This window comes from Octodon degus, unplaced genomic scaffold, assembly GCF_000260255.1.
Source record: "Octodon degus isolate 3935 unplaced genomic scaffold, OctDeg1.0 scaffold00119, whole genome shotgun sequence".
Taxonomy (NCBI): domain Eukaryota; kingdom Metazoa; phylum Chordata; class Mammalia; order Rodentia; family Octodontidae; genus Octodon; species Octodon degus.
The window spans coordinates 2,942,906-2,960,038 of NW_004524695.1; the positions used below are offsets into that span (position 1 = coordinate 2,942,906).

Genomic DNA, 17,133 nt, shown 5'->3' on the forward strand with positions numbered 1-17,133 from the left:
CTTCCTTTTCTGCAATCTTTCCTGTCACACATTCCCTCATCCTGTGCTCTCTCCTACTGTTAGGCTGCTGAGCCTCCCAGGTGACCGCCATACACAGTTACACATCTTCAGCGCAGCCTCTCATAGGACACTCCTGGAAGACAAACACCCTGCCCCAATGCTTCTCTTCAGACCCAGAGACACCCCTGTGGGAAGAGTCACCCCAGTGACTCAGGGTGTCTTTGCTCCAAATGGGGCTACGTTGTTTCTTATGTAATTGTTTAACTCGTATGATTTTTTTTTTCCTAGTTGGGGCTGGCCTTGCACTCACAGCAACCCTCCTGTGTCTCGGCCTCCCCAGTTCTGGGATTATAGGTGTGTGCCACTATGCCCAGCTCTAGAAGTGTTTTAAAAGAGAAAATTGAGCAACTCAGACAACATACTTGAGTGGAAATGCGCATAGCAGGATGGAAGATCAGGCAGAGGGGAGTGATTCCATTGCCTCAGATTCCAGGACATCTCACATTAGCCGAAGTGGTTTGGCAGGGTGAGAGCTGGGCAAGGCGTGAGGCTGAGACACGGGGCTGTGGGACCCTTTCCTGAACCACAGTCACCTTAGCCTCCCTGTCCAGAGAGACTTAGGCTCTTACTGGCACCTGTCTGGCCAGACAATGAACACCTTGCGCTTTTTTAGGGGGGCTTAAACTGTACCCTTGACTGTCAGTAAAATGCATGCTTTTAAAGAAGGTGGATACATGCCTGACACATCACACTATTTATTCCCCAGCAACTGCGACCTTCCCGAGAACCCTCTGTTCATTGCGTGTGGTGACCAGCGAAACAACAGCCACAGGTGAGTGGTCGCCGGAGTGGGAGGGTACATAGAGCCAGATCTGTTCAAGTTCTGCCTCTGCCATGCAGAGCATGTGACTTCTTTCTTTCTTTTTGATTTTCTTTTTTTTTTTTCAATTAGCAAAAAGTTCATTTAACCACTAATGTTAGAATGACAGATGCTTAAAATACAGCCCATACAATACTGTAGAATTGTTACAGACTAATGGATTTTAGGTCACTATTAGTACTATTCTGAATAGCAGTAGCATACTTTCCTTAAGACACAGCTGTACCCTGGACATGAGGAATGTTGACAAATCCATAATTTGGCATACTTCTCACAGATATAATAGTGCTTGATAGCATGTTACACCATCAATTAAGGGTTCTGTCCCAAATAAGATACATGTTTTTCTCACAATTCATGGACTATAGTTAGTCACAATTCTTACTCAAGCACATGAGGACAGAAACTTAATAGGCCCACATATTTTGTTAGTGATGATTCTGAACTAGTTGGTCAGGAAAATTAATAGTATTAAAAGTTTCCCCAACTGTTATTCTGTGTTTACTGAAGGATTCACTCGGCAATTTCTACTTCTGAGCTGGGCAGAATGAAAATAAAAGTGAAAGTGTTAGGAGATGAAATTTCACATTGAATTCTCTTCTCTGCAACAGTGACTCCCAGGTGGGGGGCCTTTGTGCCCTTCAAGGGGCAGCTAGTAAATTGTGAGCTACACTTGACTGCCACAAGTTGGGTGGGGGGGATTACATATGGTAAATTATAAATCTGTCCCCATACCTCATGCCCAATATACAATTATGGCTTAAGGAATGTATAATTTTAATAATGCTGCTAATTAGAATAGGAATAATAGTGATCCAAAATTCACCAGTCAGCTATATAGAGACATCTTTAGCAGAATATTAGCCTCATGAGGACATGTACATTTTGAGAGATGACTCATCACATAAGTAGGCTAAATCTTTTTTTCTTTTTTTCTTTTTTAGGACAGGGTCTCACCATGCAGGTTGGGCTGGCCTTGAGCTCACTTTGTAGCTCAGGCTGGTCTGCAACTCGCAATGATCTTCCTGCCTCAGCCTCCCTAGAGCTGGGGTTCCAGTCCTGTGCCACCGTGCCCAACCCAGTGACTTTTAAGCAAGATGCTGAAGCTTTTGAGGTGTAGCTTTTTCCCTTTGCACACAGTGACTTGCTCTCTAGCAATGCTTAGTATTCTTCATGCTGTTGTCATTGTCATTGTTCTTCATAATCCTTCCCAACTTTCACCCGGGGTACTGCTGGTGTCTCCTGCTGGTGCCAGTGGGTACCAACCGCCAGTCATTCATTTGTGTTGTTAATAGAAAGCACATATATTATTACCAAAATATCCGACTAAAATAATACAAATAGTGAAATGGCGGGTATTAGTCACTGGATGCCAGGAGCTCCCTTCGGTGCAAGAGAGCGCTGTGAACAGGTGTCTCCTGCTCTCGGGGTAAGTGGCCACGTGGGTGCCTGGGCATGGAACAGGTCAATATAAATGCCCATGAGCCTCAGGGAGAAACACAGGGTGACCTGGAAGTGCCACGGAGGTCCCATCCCAGGCCTCTAGAGAGCTGCGCTGGAAGAGATTGCAAGGTAATTCAGGGTGAGCAGATGTTAGAAATGCAAAACGAGGACGTTGTAGTGAGAAGCCTGGAGAAGAGTGACCCTAGCCTTCAAAGAAACTTAGAAGATGCAGAAAAGTTCAGGTAAATCCTCCTTGCTTTATTACTCAAAGCAAGTAAGTTTGGTTGTTTTCTTAATTTTCTAAAAAATGTTTTGAATTGAAGTTGGGTATAGTGGCACATGCCTATAATCCTAGCACTCTGAGAGGCAGAAGCAGGAGGATTTCAAGTTGGAACCCAGTCCAGACAATTTATTGGAATTCTGTCTCAAAATCAAAACCAAAACAAAACAACCCTTTGAAAAGGCCTGGGTGGGGCAGAGAATATGACTCAATAGAATAAGCGCTTCCCTGGCAAGGGCAAGGGCCTCCAGTTCCAGAAAAAAATAAAATACAAAAAGTCAGTGAAAAATCAGTGAAAAGCCCTGGGATGCAGCTCAGTGCAAAAGCCCTCGTTTCAAGTCCCTGCGTTACAAAGCAAGGAGACCAAAATGCGCACCATGGGCTCGTGGGCTAGCAACATCAGCGTCCTGCCCTCCCTGGCATTTTTCCAGAGTCCCCGTGGTTGTGGCAGCTGCTGGCCTTCTGTTGCACCATGTCTGAAGATTTTTTGGCTCCTGTGGGCATCTGGTTTGTAGGCTGGTTAAGATATCTGATTTGGTGAATTTTTATTGGATTAGCATATCTTTAAAGGTAAATCAGTATGTCTATATACTATTTTCCCTACCCGCTATAGACTTGTTTCTTTTGTGTGAAATATTGAAATATCTTTAATTTGAAATCTTTTCTTCATACTGAAAAACTGTAAGACTACAGAAAATGTCAGGCTTTTTGTTTGTCTTTTGGGGTTTTTGGGTGCTGGTGCTGGTGTTTGAACCTAGGACCACACGCCTGCTAAGTTTACATTTGAGCTCTGAGCTAGACCTGCCTCAGAAGCAGCAATTATCATAAGTAAAGATTTTTAAGCTTTTGCATGTATTCAATAAAAGATTTTACTAGAAGGTTTTTCTAAGATTTTTGATATGTGTCATTTCTCTGGCTTGCAAATGTTGAAATTCTGTAGACTTTTAACCTGTGGTTAATGTGACTATAGTCTTCAACTCAGTAGTTCAGGTGCCTGGTTACTGTCTCAGTCTTAACCATCTTGGTCCTTTCTCTTAACAGCCCAAGAGCACAGAGAAATGGTTTCCATAGGAATCTGACTATGCCTGTAACCAAACACATTGGAAAAAACATCAACTATACGGAGAGAGGCGTGTTCTATAGTGTGGATTCCTGGACTCCGGTAAGAACCCTCACCTCTGATGGAGACAGAGGTGCACACAGCTGCTTGTGTGGCCCCCTGTGGACACCCTGGGTATTGATGGTCTAGGAAAGTTCCCCCGGCTTGCGCCAGGGCAGCGAATGGCCTTGGTCTCTATATGTAGTCTGACCTAGAGATGCCCTAAGTCAAGAACTCATTGGCTTTTGTCCAGTTAGGGGAGCCCAAGTTGGCCCTGGACACCAAGACCAGCCACGCTTTGGCCTAGGTCCACATTTGTCAGCCATGTGGAAGGCCCACTGTGTGCAGCCCTATGGGGAGGGACCCTACTATATCCATGGAATCATCTTTTATGTGAGGCCACATGACTGTGGGGCTATACCATGAAAAAGAAATAGATCAATCTTTAGATTCCAGGCTGATAAAAGTGACAGACTAAAAAAACAAAAAAACAAAAATCACTTTTAGATAGAATGCACCAAATACTGTAGTGGGGTAAAGGGCTCTTAGATAGGCCCTTTTGACCTTGTAGGCAGTCAGAAGTGGCTTCTGAGAAAAGGTGGCATTTGGGCAGTGGTTAGTACTTCACTAGTAAGAGTACACTTGTGGCTGTGGCTTGGGAAAGTTTCAGAATGTTTGGAAACTAGAACACAGAATGAGGACACAAGTACAATGTGAGGCATTCAGTCACCTGATCATTGACAAAGGAGCCAAAAGATACGCTGGAGGAAAGATAACTTCTTATCAAATGATCCTGGGAAAACTGGCTCTACAGATGCAAGAAGATTGAATTGAGACCCATAACTCTCATTTGCACTAAAACAAAAATGGAGTGGGCCAGGGATATAGCTCAGTGGTATTATGCCTGCCTGGAAAGCCCAAGGTCCCAAGTTCAATCCCTGATATCACTGAAAAAGGGGGGAGGGGAGGATCAAAGACCAGGATATTAGGGGTTGGCCAGATAACTCAGTGGATTAAAAAGTACCTGCTTAGGCAGATGAAGGGGCCAGGGTTCGAACCCCAGCATGCGATCCCCAGCATGTGTGCCATGCCGGCCCTGCCTCTGGGGCACAATTGGATGAGATGGCAATTGAGACTGGGCATAGTGGCGTGCGCCTGTAATCCCAGTTCTTGGGAGGTTGAAAACAGGAGAAATTACTACGAGTCCAATCTACATAGTGAGAGATCCAGTCCTAGCCCAGGCCTGGTGAGTGTGTGGGAGAGCTTCCTGCTACCCTGCGCCGGCGGGACCTACCGGTCCTAGCCCAGAAGCAGCGTGGGTGAGACCCTCTTCAACCCCCTTGGGGCCCCCCCAACACTCTGCAGCACCCCCCACCCTACCCACCAAGTGAGAATTTCTGCTGTGTTCTGGGGACCTCCAGATTCAGTCCTAGCCCAGGCCTGGTGAGTGTGTGGGAGAGCTTCTTGCTACCCTGCGCCAGCGGGACCTGCAGGTCCAAGCCCAGGCGCAGTGTGGGTGAGACCCCCTTCTATCCCCTTGGGCCTCCCACACCACTCTGCAGTACTCCGCCACCCCGCCCTCCCAGTGAGAATTTCTGCTGCGTACTGGGGACCCCCAGATCCAGCCCTAGCCCAGGCCTGGTGAGTGTATGGGAGAGCTTCCTCTCCCCCCTACTCCACCTTGTCCCCTCCAGACTCAGCTTAGGCCCTGACTACAGGGCTGGGGTGAAACGCTGCAGTTGGGGTGAAACGCTGCAGCTGCAATCCTTGCAGAGAGTGTAGGGGACAAAATCACCCAGCTAATCCAGAAGCAGAACATCTTGCCAGAGGGTCACAACAGAATCACTCCCAAGGGCGGCAGCAGGAAGGAGCTGAGCACAGCAGCCAGACCCAAGCCAGGCACAGCAGGATAAATCCAAACTTTGTAGATCTGCATCTTATTTTCAGTAGGTGCAAGGTTATAACTGCACCTAAGCTCTACGACAAAGGTCAGAAGATAGTGTGACACAAAATGACAACAAGAAGGAGCAAAATGCAATCTCAGACTCCAAGCCCACCCATAACAAGTGCAGAGGACACTAGCACAGAACAAATTGGGAATCACACAGCTGAAATCAATGAATCAACAGCTTCTGAAATAAAGAAAAAACTGCAGAAAGGTATAGAGGAACTCAGATTGGAAATGAAAAAAGAAATCCCTGAATAGCATCTGCAGTAAAGAATCCAATGCAGAAACATATGGAGGAAACCCAATGCCCACCCAGAACAAGTGCAGAGGAAACTAGTTCAGCTGAAATGTATGAATTAATAGCATCGATAGTAAATAAGCAACAGCGAAAGTTATAGAGGAATTCAGAGTGGAATTCTTTTCTGAAATAAAAAAAGAATTCTCTGAACTCATAGCATCTGAAGTAAAGAATCAACTACAGAAACATAGGGAGGAAACCCAATCTGAAGAAAACTACAGTAAAAGAATTTATAACTGCTTCGAAGAAGACATTGATAAAAAATAGAGGAGATTAGAAAAATGATGGATTCCTTGAATGAGCAATACAGGAAAGAAATAGATCGCATGAAGTAGAGTCAAAGAAACATAGAGGAACTTAAAATCTCAGTCACATGCTTGCAAAACCATTTAAGTGAAAGTGAAGACAGTTTCAGATCTTGAAGATGCTGGTGCAGCTAGTGAAAATGTAAGAAAAGATCTCTTAAAAACAACTAGGATGCAGAAAAAAATAATTCATCACTTCCAAGACGATGCAAAGGTGAACAATGTGAGACTAATAGGCATCAATGAGAAAGAAGAGGTCAATGCAAAGGACATTAAAAAAATATGGGCAGAAGTAATAGCAGTAAACTTCCCAAATATGAGGAAACAATCTGACATTCAGGTAAGCGAAGCATACAGAATGCCAAGTAGCCTCAACCCAATGAAAAACACACTGAGACATATAATAGTCAAGATCCCAGAAATTCAGTACAAGAATAATATACTGAAATCCGCTAGAGAAAAGAAGCAAATCACATTCAAAGGAAAACCCATCAGAATTACAGCCGACTTCTCTTCACAAACCATGAAGGCAAGAAGAGCATGGAGCAGAGTACTTCCAGTCCTCTATGAAAACAAATTCCAGCCCAGACTACTATGCCCTGCAAAACTCTCTTTCAAGTTTGATGGAGAAGTGAAATACTTCCATGACAAAGAACAACTAAAGAATTTCATGATGACAAACCTAACCCTACATAGGCTCCTGAAAGATGTTCTAGAGAGGGACCAAAATGACCAGAACTCCACGAATGAGATCAGATGCAACCAACTAAATAGAGCAAACAATTAAACACAGGGAAAAAAAGGAGTAAATGACAACAGGTAAATAACATATCAATCGTAAGTCAATACATCTCAATTATAACCATCAATGTAAATGGACTCAATTCACCAATTAAGAGAAATAGACTGGCACAGTGCATTAGGAAACAAAATCCAACAATATGCTGTATACAAGAAACACATTTAACTCATAAAGACATACATAGGCAGAAGTAATAGCAGTAAACTTCCCAAATATGAGGAAACAATCTGACATTCAGGTAACCGAAGCATACAGAATGCCAAGTAGCCTCAATCCAATTAAAAACACACCGAGACATATAATATGACATAGGCTGAAAGTCAAAGAATGGAAAACAATACTACATGCCCCAGCACCTCAGAAAAAAGCAGGGGTAGCAATCCTGTTCTCAGACATTCTCAACTTCAAACCAAGAATGATCAAGCGAAATAAAGAAGGCCACTATATACTAGTTAGGGGAAAAATTCAAGAGGAAGAGGTAACACTCATAAATATGTATGCACCAAACATGGGAGCACCCAACTATGTAAAGCAAATCTTAATGGACATGAAAAATCCAATCTACATAGTGAGACCCTGTAGACCCTGTACTAAATACATAAAAATGACCAGGATATTAAAACTTAATATTAAAATACTTAATCTCATGGAAAATTGGCACACCTATTGAAGACATAGGCATAGGTAAGGACTTTGAGTAAAGCCCTGTTTGCAGAAGAAACACCATGCAGAATCCACAAATGGAATCAGATCAAATTAAAATGCTTCTGCACAGCAATGGAAGCAGCCAAGAAAATGAAGAAATAACCTACAAAATGGGAAAAAAGATGACTGTTAGCTACTCCTTGGATAGACTAATCTCTAGACTATCTGAACAACTCAACAACATTAGACCCACCAAAGTAAAAGACTATCAAAAACAGGCAAGTGAAATTAAGAGTCACTCTGCAGAAATGCAAATGGTCAATAGGTACATGGGAAATCTGCGGCGCTGCTGTCAGTGGGAGAATTGCAACTTCGCAGAGCCCTGAGAGCCCATCTTACTGCAGCAAGGTGACAATCATCAAGAACTCAAGCAGGGATTCTGCTCTGCTGTGGGTGGGGCCTGGGGTTGGGTTCTGCCCTGTGGTCCCTGCGGGTGACCAGGGCTGCACCCTCTTCGCTCGGATGCATCTACTACCCGGCCAGTTTGCTCCAGGCTGTGGAGCAGACTGTATGCTGCAGCAAGCACATTGGGGACAACTGAGCACACCAAGCTGAGGGGCTCGTACCCCCCCCCCACTCCTCTAGGCCACAGCTTCTGGCTGTGCATGTGGCCTACCTGTTTCTGGACTTTCCAACCATGAGCCGTGGCATCTCAATATGTGTGTGGTTTAGAGGGTGTTTCTGCTGTCCCCGTGATGGTATAGTTTCATTTGTTTGGAGAAAAACAAGTACATATACGCAAACAGCATTATGGTGCAAACTTATTTTCTCAAAGAAAATAAGATATTTTGTTCAGTTAAATTCTATAAACCATTGGAGACCATCCTGACTTGGTTTATAGTACTATGTCCTAGATGACCTTTCCTGTGCCGGTCCTGCCCGCTGGGCTCTGTCTCCAGTCTCTGTCAGGAAACCATGGGGACAGGGCCACAGGGTGCCTCTCCTTGCTTACCCTCTTTCTTGTTGATAGAATCAATGTTTTATTTTTTAACACTTGTAAAAACTCGTTTCCATTACAAAGGCTCAGTAGCTTTTGTTGGCTATGCTGTGTGTTTACCTGTCTATGATAACTCTTATTTCAGGATTCCATAACCTTTGTATACCAGAATTTGGAGAGGAACCTGCGGACCATGTTCACAGGCAGCTCCCAGAACTCCCTGAAGCATGTCTCCACGCCCTCAGCATCTTACTTCCTGTCCCTGCCCTATGCCAGGCTTGGTTGGTATGTGTAAGTTTATCTGCCTTGAGGGTGTTTCCATCTGCGTCTCATTCACTTATCCACAGATAGCATCTCTTACCACCTTATTTTTCAATTAACTCATCATCAGAAAATTATAACAGATAAGCCATTTTAAAGATAAAGCGAGGGTCAGTAAGATAGCTCAGTGGACTAAGTGCCTGCCTAGGCAAGCACAGGGACAGGGGTTGAGGGGTGTTGGATCCTAGCACCACATGCTGTGCCAGCCCCGCCCCGGGCGTGCTGAGCTGGCCCAAGACCAGGTGTGGTAGTGTAGGCTTGTAATCCCAGCACTGGGGAAGCTGAGAAAGGAGGTTCACTGTGAGTCCAAGCTGCATAGTGAGACCCTGTACCAAGTACATTAAATAAATAAATAAACGTTCATCTAAAACTTGGCCCAATTATACAACATTTTTTCTGGGGCATTTGGTGATACCCTTTATTAAATCCACACTCCTTAAATCTGTATGACATGCTGTTTCTTGGAGCAGCTCACCCTCCTTCCTTTTTTGGGTCCCTGATGTGTTCAGTTCCGGCACAGGAGGCCGGGCGTAGGGGCATAAACCCCACCCCTCTCCTGCCATCCACTTGCCAGTGGTGGTTCTTGGCCAGCTTTCTGAAAGGGCAAAGAAGCCCTGCTGTAGGGCTGTTAGCTACGTAGGCAGCCATCCACAGCAGGCCAGCACAGCGGATCTGGGAGCCGAGAATTGTGTGGCTGCACTGAGGATTCTGCCCCTCCCAGCAGGCATCTAGCCCGAAACTGCTCAGCTTCTCTGTCTGTCCTATTTGTTCTCTAGGGGGCTGGAGTAAGCACAGGGCTTTTGGACTTTCCAGCCCTAATCGTGACCTTTGAACCTCTGATGCTGATTGCCTATCTCTGTACACTGCTGGGTCATGAATCCCGTTTGGATGCATCCGCTAACAATGCTGGGTGCTCGAGTTAACCCAGTCGAAGTCGCCCTCTGTAGGTCTGGTAGAAATAAATACAGGCTCATCTTTTATGCATGACACTGACATGAACTGAACATACCAGAGAGCAGCTGGTGGCTGCACAGGGTTTGACTGTCCCCTGATCTCGGAGAGCCAGAGGATGTGATGCTTTGAGTGGTTCCGAGGTCCTGAGATGCCGGTTGGAAGCTGCGATGTGCTCAGCTTCCCCTCCAGAGTGAAACTGTGTGGCATGCGGACAATATGGCCTCTTAGGGTGATCAGTGAGAGAAAATTAAACAGTGGGCTCTAGAGAGCAAAGAGGTGGCAGGCAGTTTTACTGCCCTATGTGGTGGTGACCGCCTGAGTCCTTCTCTTTCTGAAGGGCCATGGCTTCAGCGGACCTCAACCAAGATGGGCATGGTGACCTTGTGGTGGGTGCACCCGGCTACAGCCAACCTGGCCACTTCCAGGTTGGGCGTGTGTACCTGATCTACGGCAGTGACCAAGGCCTGCCCCCCATTGAGCTGGACCTGGACAAGGAGGCTCATGGGGTCCTGGAGGGCTCCCAGGTGAGGCCAGATCATCCTTCTCTTCTAGTGGGTAAGAGGCCACTGTGTCTTGTGGTAAATTCTCTGGGATGAGCAAACCATGATGGGAAAACAGTTGGTGGCCTATCACTGCATGTTTTTTGTTTGTTTGTTTATTTTTTAAAGCCACATTCATGTCATTTAGCTCATGTGTCATTAACTTTAAGTATTTTATGACTTCCTAAATAAAACATATGTGCTGCTTAGAACTGCTTGAGTGGCTAATTAGGATGAGATTTCTTGATTATATAAAACAGATGTGTAACTTTCTGCAAATTTGAGATGCACAGAAAAGTATAGGAACAATACAAAGAGTTCTTGTAGACCCTGCCCAAATTTCCTCCATTAACAACTTACATAATTATGGAACATTGGTGAGAAAACAAAACACCCACATTGGACTTGGCCATGAACTATGTCCCAGACTTGGCCAGATCTCACTCCTTTGCTTTGAGTGCTTATTCTTCATCAAAGAAACTCCCAGTAGCTGTCCAGGTACCCTACTCCTCGGAGACTGGAGTGCTAACTCCTCTGCGATTGCTGCACCTGGAGGGCTTATGAGGGCCTCTGTCCTCCCCTGTGCAAAGCGGGGTGGGCAGAACATGCCGCTAGTCTCTGATGAGGGGGGCCTTTGGACATGCAGGCAGGCGCAGGCTTGGCCTCTGCCCTCCCACAGCTGGGGCAGGAAGCCTGGACTTGGAATCAGACTGTGGGTCTGTATCTGGGCATGATGTTCCTCCTTTTGAAGTTAATTCTGTGAAGGGAAAGTAAGATGTCACAGCCAGGCAAACTTTATAAAGCCAAGAATCCAGTTGCCTGTGATCTAGTTCAGGCTCTAATGAGAGGAGCCCCAGGTCCAAGGTATGTGAATAAGTTGAGCTGGCCATGGCAGGAGGTCCCAGGGTCCCACAGGCTGTCCTTTTTCTGGGGCATCCTGACACAACATGAAATATTTCCAAACTAAATGAGCCTGTTCCTGTTGCTCTTACCACCATACTCCCCATAAACCACTCTGCAGATTGGCACCTGTGCTCCTATGGAGAGCGTGGAGGGGGAGCTGCTTCTTGTTCTCCTGTGATGACCTTGGTGACATAACAGAACCAAGGACCTGGGGTGCCATGAGCCTGTGCTCTGTCCCACAGAGGAGGGATGGTCACTCCCAGGCCTTGCCTGCTCAAACCCTTCCTGCTACTCAGGCAGCAAGGCAGATCCTGACAGCACAGCTGCAAGTGACTAAAGACACTGCCCTGAGGCCCCACCCAAGCAGTCTTCAAGTCTATCAGCTTCTTACCATGTCAGAAAGTGTTTCCAGGTACCACTAATGTAAGCAGTGACCTCATAAGTCACGAATGGGGCCCTGGGACACAGGCAGTATCGGGGCCCTGGGACACAGGCAGTATCGCAAGTGTCACGGTGTGAGATTCTCTTGTGGGATAGGTTGTGTGAGAACTGGAGAACTGATAAGTTACTTTTAGGCTGACAGGGATATTATTTAGACCATGGAAAGAAGAATCCAAGTAGGAGGACAACTGTCATAGAAGAGAGGGAGTTTTCTGGGAATAGAACCAGTTCCCACCTTCATCTCTGTCCAGTGAGATGAAGTGGTGTACTGCAGCACATCTGTGGAATGGACTTCCTGCATGGAATGTTCTAGAGCTGTGCATCCAGTCTGGGGGCCACTAAGTGAGGGCTTCTGAGCCTCTGAGGTGTGCTCAGTACAAATGAAAAGCTGAATTTTTAACTCATTAATGCTAATCATTTCAGATAGCCATATTTAGCGAGCAGGTACTCATGGAGCAGCATGGCTCTAAAATATGCGGAGTGTTCAACCCCTGTCAGCTGCTGGTGTATGCAGTGTTTGCTGGAGACCCTTTTGAAGGAAGTCTGGTGTTTTGCTCTGGAATGGAAAGCACACAAGACCCATCTTCTGCTAACCTGAAACTATAACTGGGCTCAGCTGCTTCTGGTCCACCAGTGGCCCCTCAAGGTGGACAGACGTGTGCCAACCCCCAGGGCAGAGCTGCTCCTCTGTTGTCACACCTGTGTGGCAGGCTGGGAGTTGAGAGCCTTCAGCCTTGGTAGTGGGTGGCATCAGGCTCTCTGTTCAGGGAGCCTCAGAGCTTGGCCCAGGCCAGGTCTGAGCTCAGAACATAACCCGTGTCTCTTTAGCCCTCAGGTCGCTTTGGCTCCGCTGTGGCTGTGCTGGACTTTAACAAGGATGGGGTGCCTGACCTGGCTGTGGGAGCACCCTCAGTGGGCTCGGATCAGCTTACATACACAGTAAGGCTGGAGGGGTCAAGGGAAGTGGGGTGCAAGGGAGCCCAGCTGGGAGAGTCCTGAAGCTGGGTGGATGCCCCTCATGAGCCAACCCAGCTCAGATCCCCAGCTGGCTCCTGATGTGACCTCAAGTTACAACATGGCAAGTGTACCCGCCTCCCTGGCCTTACTTCTGCCAGGTCTTTCTGTCTTTCTTTCTATACTACCCCAAAGTGAAATCTAGCAAGGGAGACAAATGGCAGCTGATGTGTTGCTAGCTTCCTGCTTTCACAGCAGGGACTCCCTGGGGCCTCACTTTTCATGACCAGAACTGCCTGCTGCCAGTTTTCTTACCAAGAGCCAGGATAGCAGGCAGTGCCCCAGGGCTGATTTCTGCTTGTCCTTCACATCACAGTACCACCTGAGGCCTGGTGCTTTGTGACCTTGGAGGTCAAAGGCCTTTTTCTATTACCCTTTCAGGCTGGTCCTTTTCACATTCTACTTCCAAAAAATTCTGTCTCTTCCTGAGCTCACCTGGCAGACTCTGTCACTACAGGACCTTTGCTTGCCCAGCTTTCATCGATCTTCCCTTGGAGGCAGTGGTACATAATCCCTGGGCAGGGCCAATTGATGCTCCATGGGGCTGTACCACCTCTTGTCACACTTCCCCCTCCTTAACTGCATCCCCGTCAGCTGTGCACCAGCTCTGGAGAGAGCAGAGATGGGTTCTGCCTGCCACTGTGTGCCTGGATCTTGGCACAGATGGGAAGCAAATGCTTATAGAGTCAGTGGGGATTGAGACAGGGGAAGAGAAGGAACAGGCTCACCACACTGAGAAATAGCACCACGCGTCGTCTGCTGGCCAGTGAATGACAGAGGTGCTGTGTGTGGTGCGATCCTCAGCGGAGTGATGGGCTGGACAGGGAGGCTTTGGGGAAGATGCTGACAGTGAGCAGGGCCTTGGGGGGGTACAGGAGTTGAGTAAGTCACCCTGCAAACACACTGCACAGTGATCTGACCAACGCAGAGCACGATGTCGGGAGGCAGAGAATAGACATGGCAGTTTTGCTTTGGGGGCTCTTATTATGTTGAAAGGGACAGATTTTTTATTTTATTTTATTTTTTTTAATGCCACCAGTAGCAGGGCCCAGGATGGGTCTGTGAGGCCCAAGGGGAATGGCAGGGGTTAATTTCAGAGTCAGCTTTTGAAGGCAGTTGTGCCCATCTGAGCACTCCAGTCTGCCACCGTCTGTCTTCATTCAGGGCGCAGTGTACATCTACTTTGGTCCCAAAGGAGGAAGGCTGCCTTCTTCCCCTGACATCACCATCTCCTGCCAGGTACGTTGGGCACCTTGGCCAGGTGTGGGAAGCTGGCTCTCTGCACGCCCCTCCACGGCCAGTCAAACATGCTCCTGGTTCCCCCGCAGGATGTCTACTGTAACTTGGGCTGGACCCTCCTGGCTGCAGATGTGAGTGGTGACTGTGAGCCCGACCTGGTCATTGGCTCACCTTTTGCGCCCAGTGGAGGGAAGCAGAAAGGCATGGTGGCTGCATTTTATTCTGGTCCCCACCGAAGGAGCAAAGGTAGAGCCCTGCGGGGGAGGGAACAGATATGGCTCCTCATTCTGTCTCGATGCTTCTCCTTATGTCCTTTTTCTTCTATACAGTGTCACCAAAACTTTCCAGCAGTCTTTTAGAGATGGTCTAGGAAGTGCTGCGGGTAGACCTTCGAGTGTACAAAAGGGACCCCATTTCTTGTTTTTTTTTTTTTTTTTTTTTTTCCAGGACTGGGGATTGAACTCAGGCCCTTGCACTTGCCAGGGAAGTGCTTATTCTACTGAGCTATCTCCCCAGTCCCTTGGGACCCCATTTCTTGCTCCAGATCCCGGGGCAGGGGGAGGCAGCAGGTTACTGTCATAGTCTGCAAGAGGCAGCTTAGGACCCTGGGCTGCCTGGTCTGCTCTGACCTGTCCAGAGAGGGACCCTTCTAAATGTTACCCCCACCCCACAGACCTGAGTCGTAGAACACATCAAGGTGTAAAAAAGTGGGGTCTGTGTCTGACACTGGTATACTGGGTTCAGTATGAAATCTGAGTTCTGGGGCAAGCTCAGGGAATGAGCCTGTGTCTCGTCAGCCCCACAGGCCTCACTGACTGTAGAGGGGCTGCTATCTCTTTCAGGACAGCTGAGTGTGGAGGCGGCTGACTGGCTGGTAAGAGGCGAGGAGGACTTCGCCTGGTTTGGCTACTCCCTACACAGTGCCACGGTGAACAACCGAACCTTGCTGCTGGTGGGGAGCCCAACCTGGAAGAACGCCAGCAGGTACGGCTGGAAGTGGAAACCAAGGCTTGGCTTCTTCCAAAGCCTTCTTTGGCCTAACCTGTGCCTTCCCTCTGGACCTGTCTGTGTCCTCATCTGACCTTGTGAGGACACCAGTCAGCACAGGGGAGGGAGGGCCCAGCTAGTGGCCTCATTTTAGCTCGGTCTCTTCTTTAGCCCATCCCCAAATGCAGTGCCACTCATGAGCCCAGGAATTTAAAACTGTCAGCACCTTTCCTCCTGCGACAGTAGTGTTCCCGTATTTGCTGTCAGGTGGGAGGCAGAATCGTGGCTGAGGGACTTGGAGAACCTGGATACTGCTGGGATCAACTCCAGTGGTCGCCCCCACCAGGGCCGGTGTCACAGGACAGGGTGCATGGGAGCCGTGGGAGGGTAAATCCCGGGCCACTCTGTACTCCGTGCCCAGAGCTCAGCCCACTGCCTCTTTCAGGTCGAGCCGCTCATACCGCCAGCACAGCGACACCCAGAGCCTTGGCAAGGTGTACGGCTACTTCCCGCCCAGCTCTCAAAGCAGGTTTGCCATTGCTGGGGACAAGGTATGGCAAGCCCTCCCTCCCCAGGACAGAGCACACTAGTGAAGAATTCTTAGCTGCGTGACACTGACCTGTCGCCTTTCACAGGCAATGGGGAAGCTGGGCACGTCCCTGTCGAGTGGCCATGTCATGATAAATGGGAGCTTGACACACGTGCTGCTGGTCGGGGCCCCAACTCGAGGTAGGTCACATGCATGTACCTGTTTTCCTTCCCATGTCTCACTGCTGAAAAGGTGTGAGATGGCTGGGAGGTTGAGGCCTGAGGGTTGCAGGCCTGAGTTCAGCCCAGGCAGCTTAATGAGACCCTGTCTCAAAATAGAAAATAAAAAATAGACTGGGAACATTACTCAGTGATTCAATCCCCAGTACTGCTCAACACAAAACAAACTGGGTTGGGATTTGGTAGGATGCATAACTTCAGAGTTACTTAGCCCTCCGCTGTATACAAAAGCGATTATAATATCTATCTCAAAATTTTATTGAAAATAGTATTTGAAATTAACTGTTTTTATAGCTTCTACCCCACTGAGGTTGGAGCTAAAGAATTTACTAGTTTACTGGGAATAGGCCTATTTTGAGAATTTATTTTAATAAATAAATATTTTATTTTACTTTTGTTTACTTTATGGAAATAAAACTTTTAAAAGCCACAACACTGAATGCAGCTAGAGACCATACTCATAAATGAAATAAATCAGATCCACAAATGTAAACACTGTATTGTTTCCCTAGTGTAAGAAACTGAAAGAGTAAATAAAATCGGAAAGGTACAATAGATACTGGGAAAGAGAAAGAAACTGGGGCCAGGGAGATGGCTCAGTGGAACAAGCGCTTTCCTGGCAAGCACAAGGGTCTGAGTTCAATCCCCGGTTCCACCAAAAAAAAAAAAAAAAAGAAAAAAGAAAGAAAGAAAGAAAAAGAAACTGCTCAAAAGGAAAGAACACCTGGAATAAGGGGAAGAGAAAGAAAGAAGGGGGAAAATACACACACACACACACACACACACACACACACACACACAAACACACAAGATAGCTAAGATAACTGTACTACTAATGTCTATTGGTTTATTGAAAGGAACAGTAAATGCCTCATTGTTTGGTCAGTTCTGCACGCCTGTACCCGGTAACCTGAAAAACTACTTTGAAGATAACAATATGCAATATAACAACCATTGTTGATTTCCTATCTTGTTTTGAAGTTCTGTATCATTTTTATTATTTTTTATTATCTTTAAGATAACTAAAATAACCCCTCAAAACCCGCACAACAAAAACCAACTCTTATTAGAATACAAAAATGAATCATGCTTATTGTTGAAACCTGTGAAAATGCAAGGAAAGATACGAAGGTGATAAATGTAGTGAATGCTTCAAGACGCACGTACCATTGTTTCCCCTTAAAATGCTCTCCCTCAGATTGAAAATATGTATCCATGTATCCCATCATTTTTGTCACTTCCTGAAACAGTTCTGGAAATCCTCTTTCGT

The 17,133-nt window shown here is 46.9% G+C and overlaps 1 protein-coding gene across 1 annotated transcript in view; it reads left to right on the forward strand.

The window, feature by feature from the left end:
* Gpld1 (glycosylphosphatidylinositol specific phospholipase D1) overlaps window positions 1–17,133 on the forward strand; it is a 57,370-nt gene that overhangs the window by 30,685 nt on the left and 9,552 nt on the right. Inside the window, exons 12-21 of the mRNA XM_012516674.2 lie at window positions 767–832; window positions 3,645–3,765; window positions 8,843–8,982; window positions 10,310–10,496; window positions 12,684–12,794; window positions 14,034–14,108; window positions 14,198–14,354; window positions 14,951–15,092; window positions 15,541–15,646; window positions 15,731–15,824. Of these exons, the coding sequence (XP_012372128.1) occupies window positions 767–832; window positions 3,645–3,765; window positions 8,843–8,982; window positions 10,310–10,496; window positions 12,684–12,794; window positions 14,034–14,108; window positions 14,198–14,354; window positions 14,951–15,092; window positions 15,541–15,646; window positions 15,731–15,824 (1,199 nt within the window). The remainder of the gene's footprint in view (window positions 1–766; window positions 833–3,644; window positions 3,766–8,842; window positions 8,983–10,309; window positions 10,497–12,683; window positions 12,795–14,033; window positions 14,109–14,197; window positions 14,355–14,950; window positions 15,093–15,540; window positions 15,647–15,730; window positions 15,825–17,133) is intronic.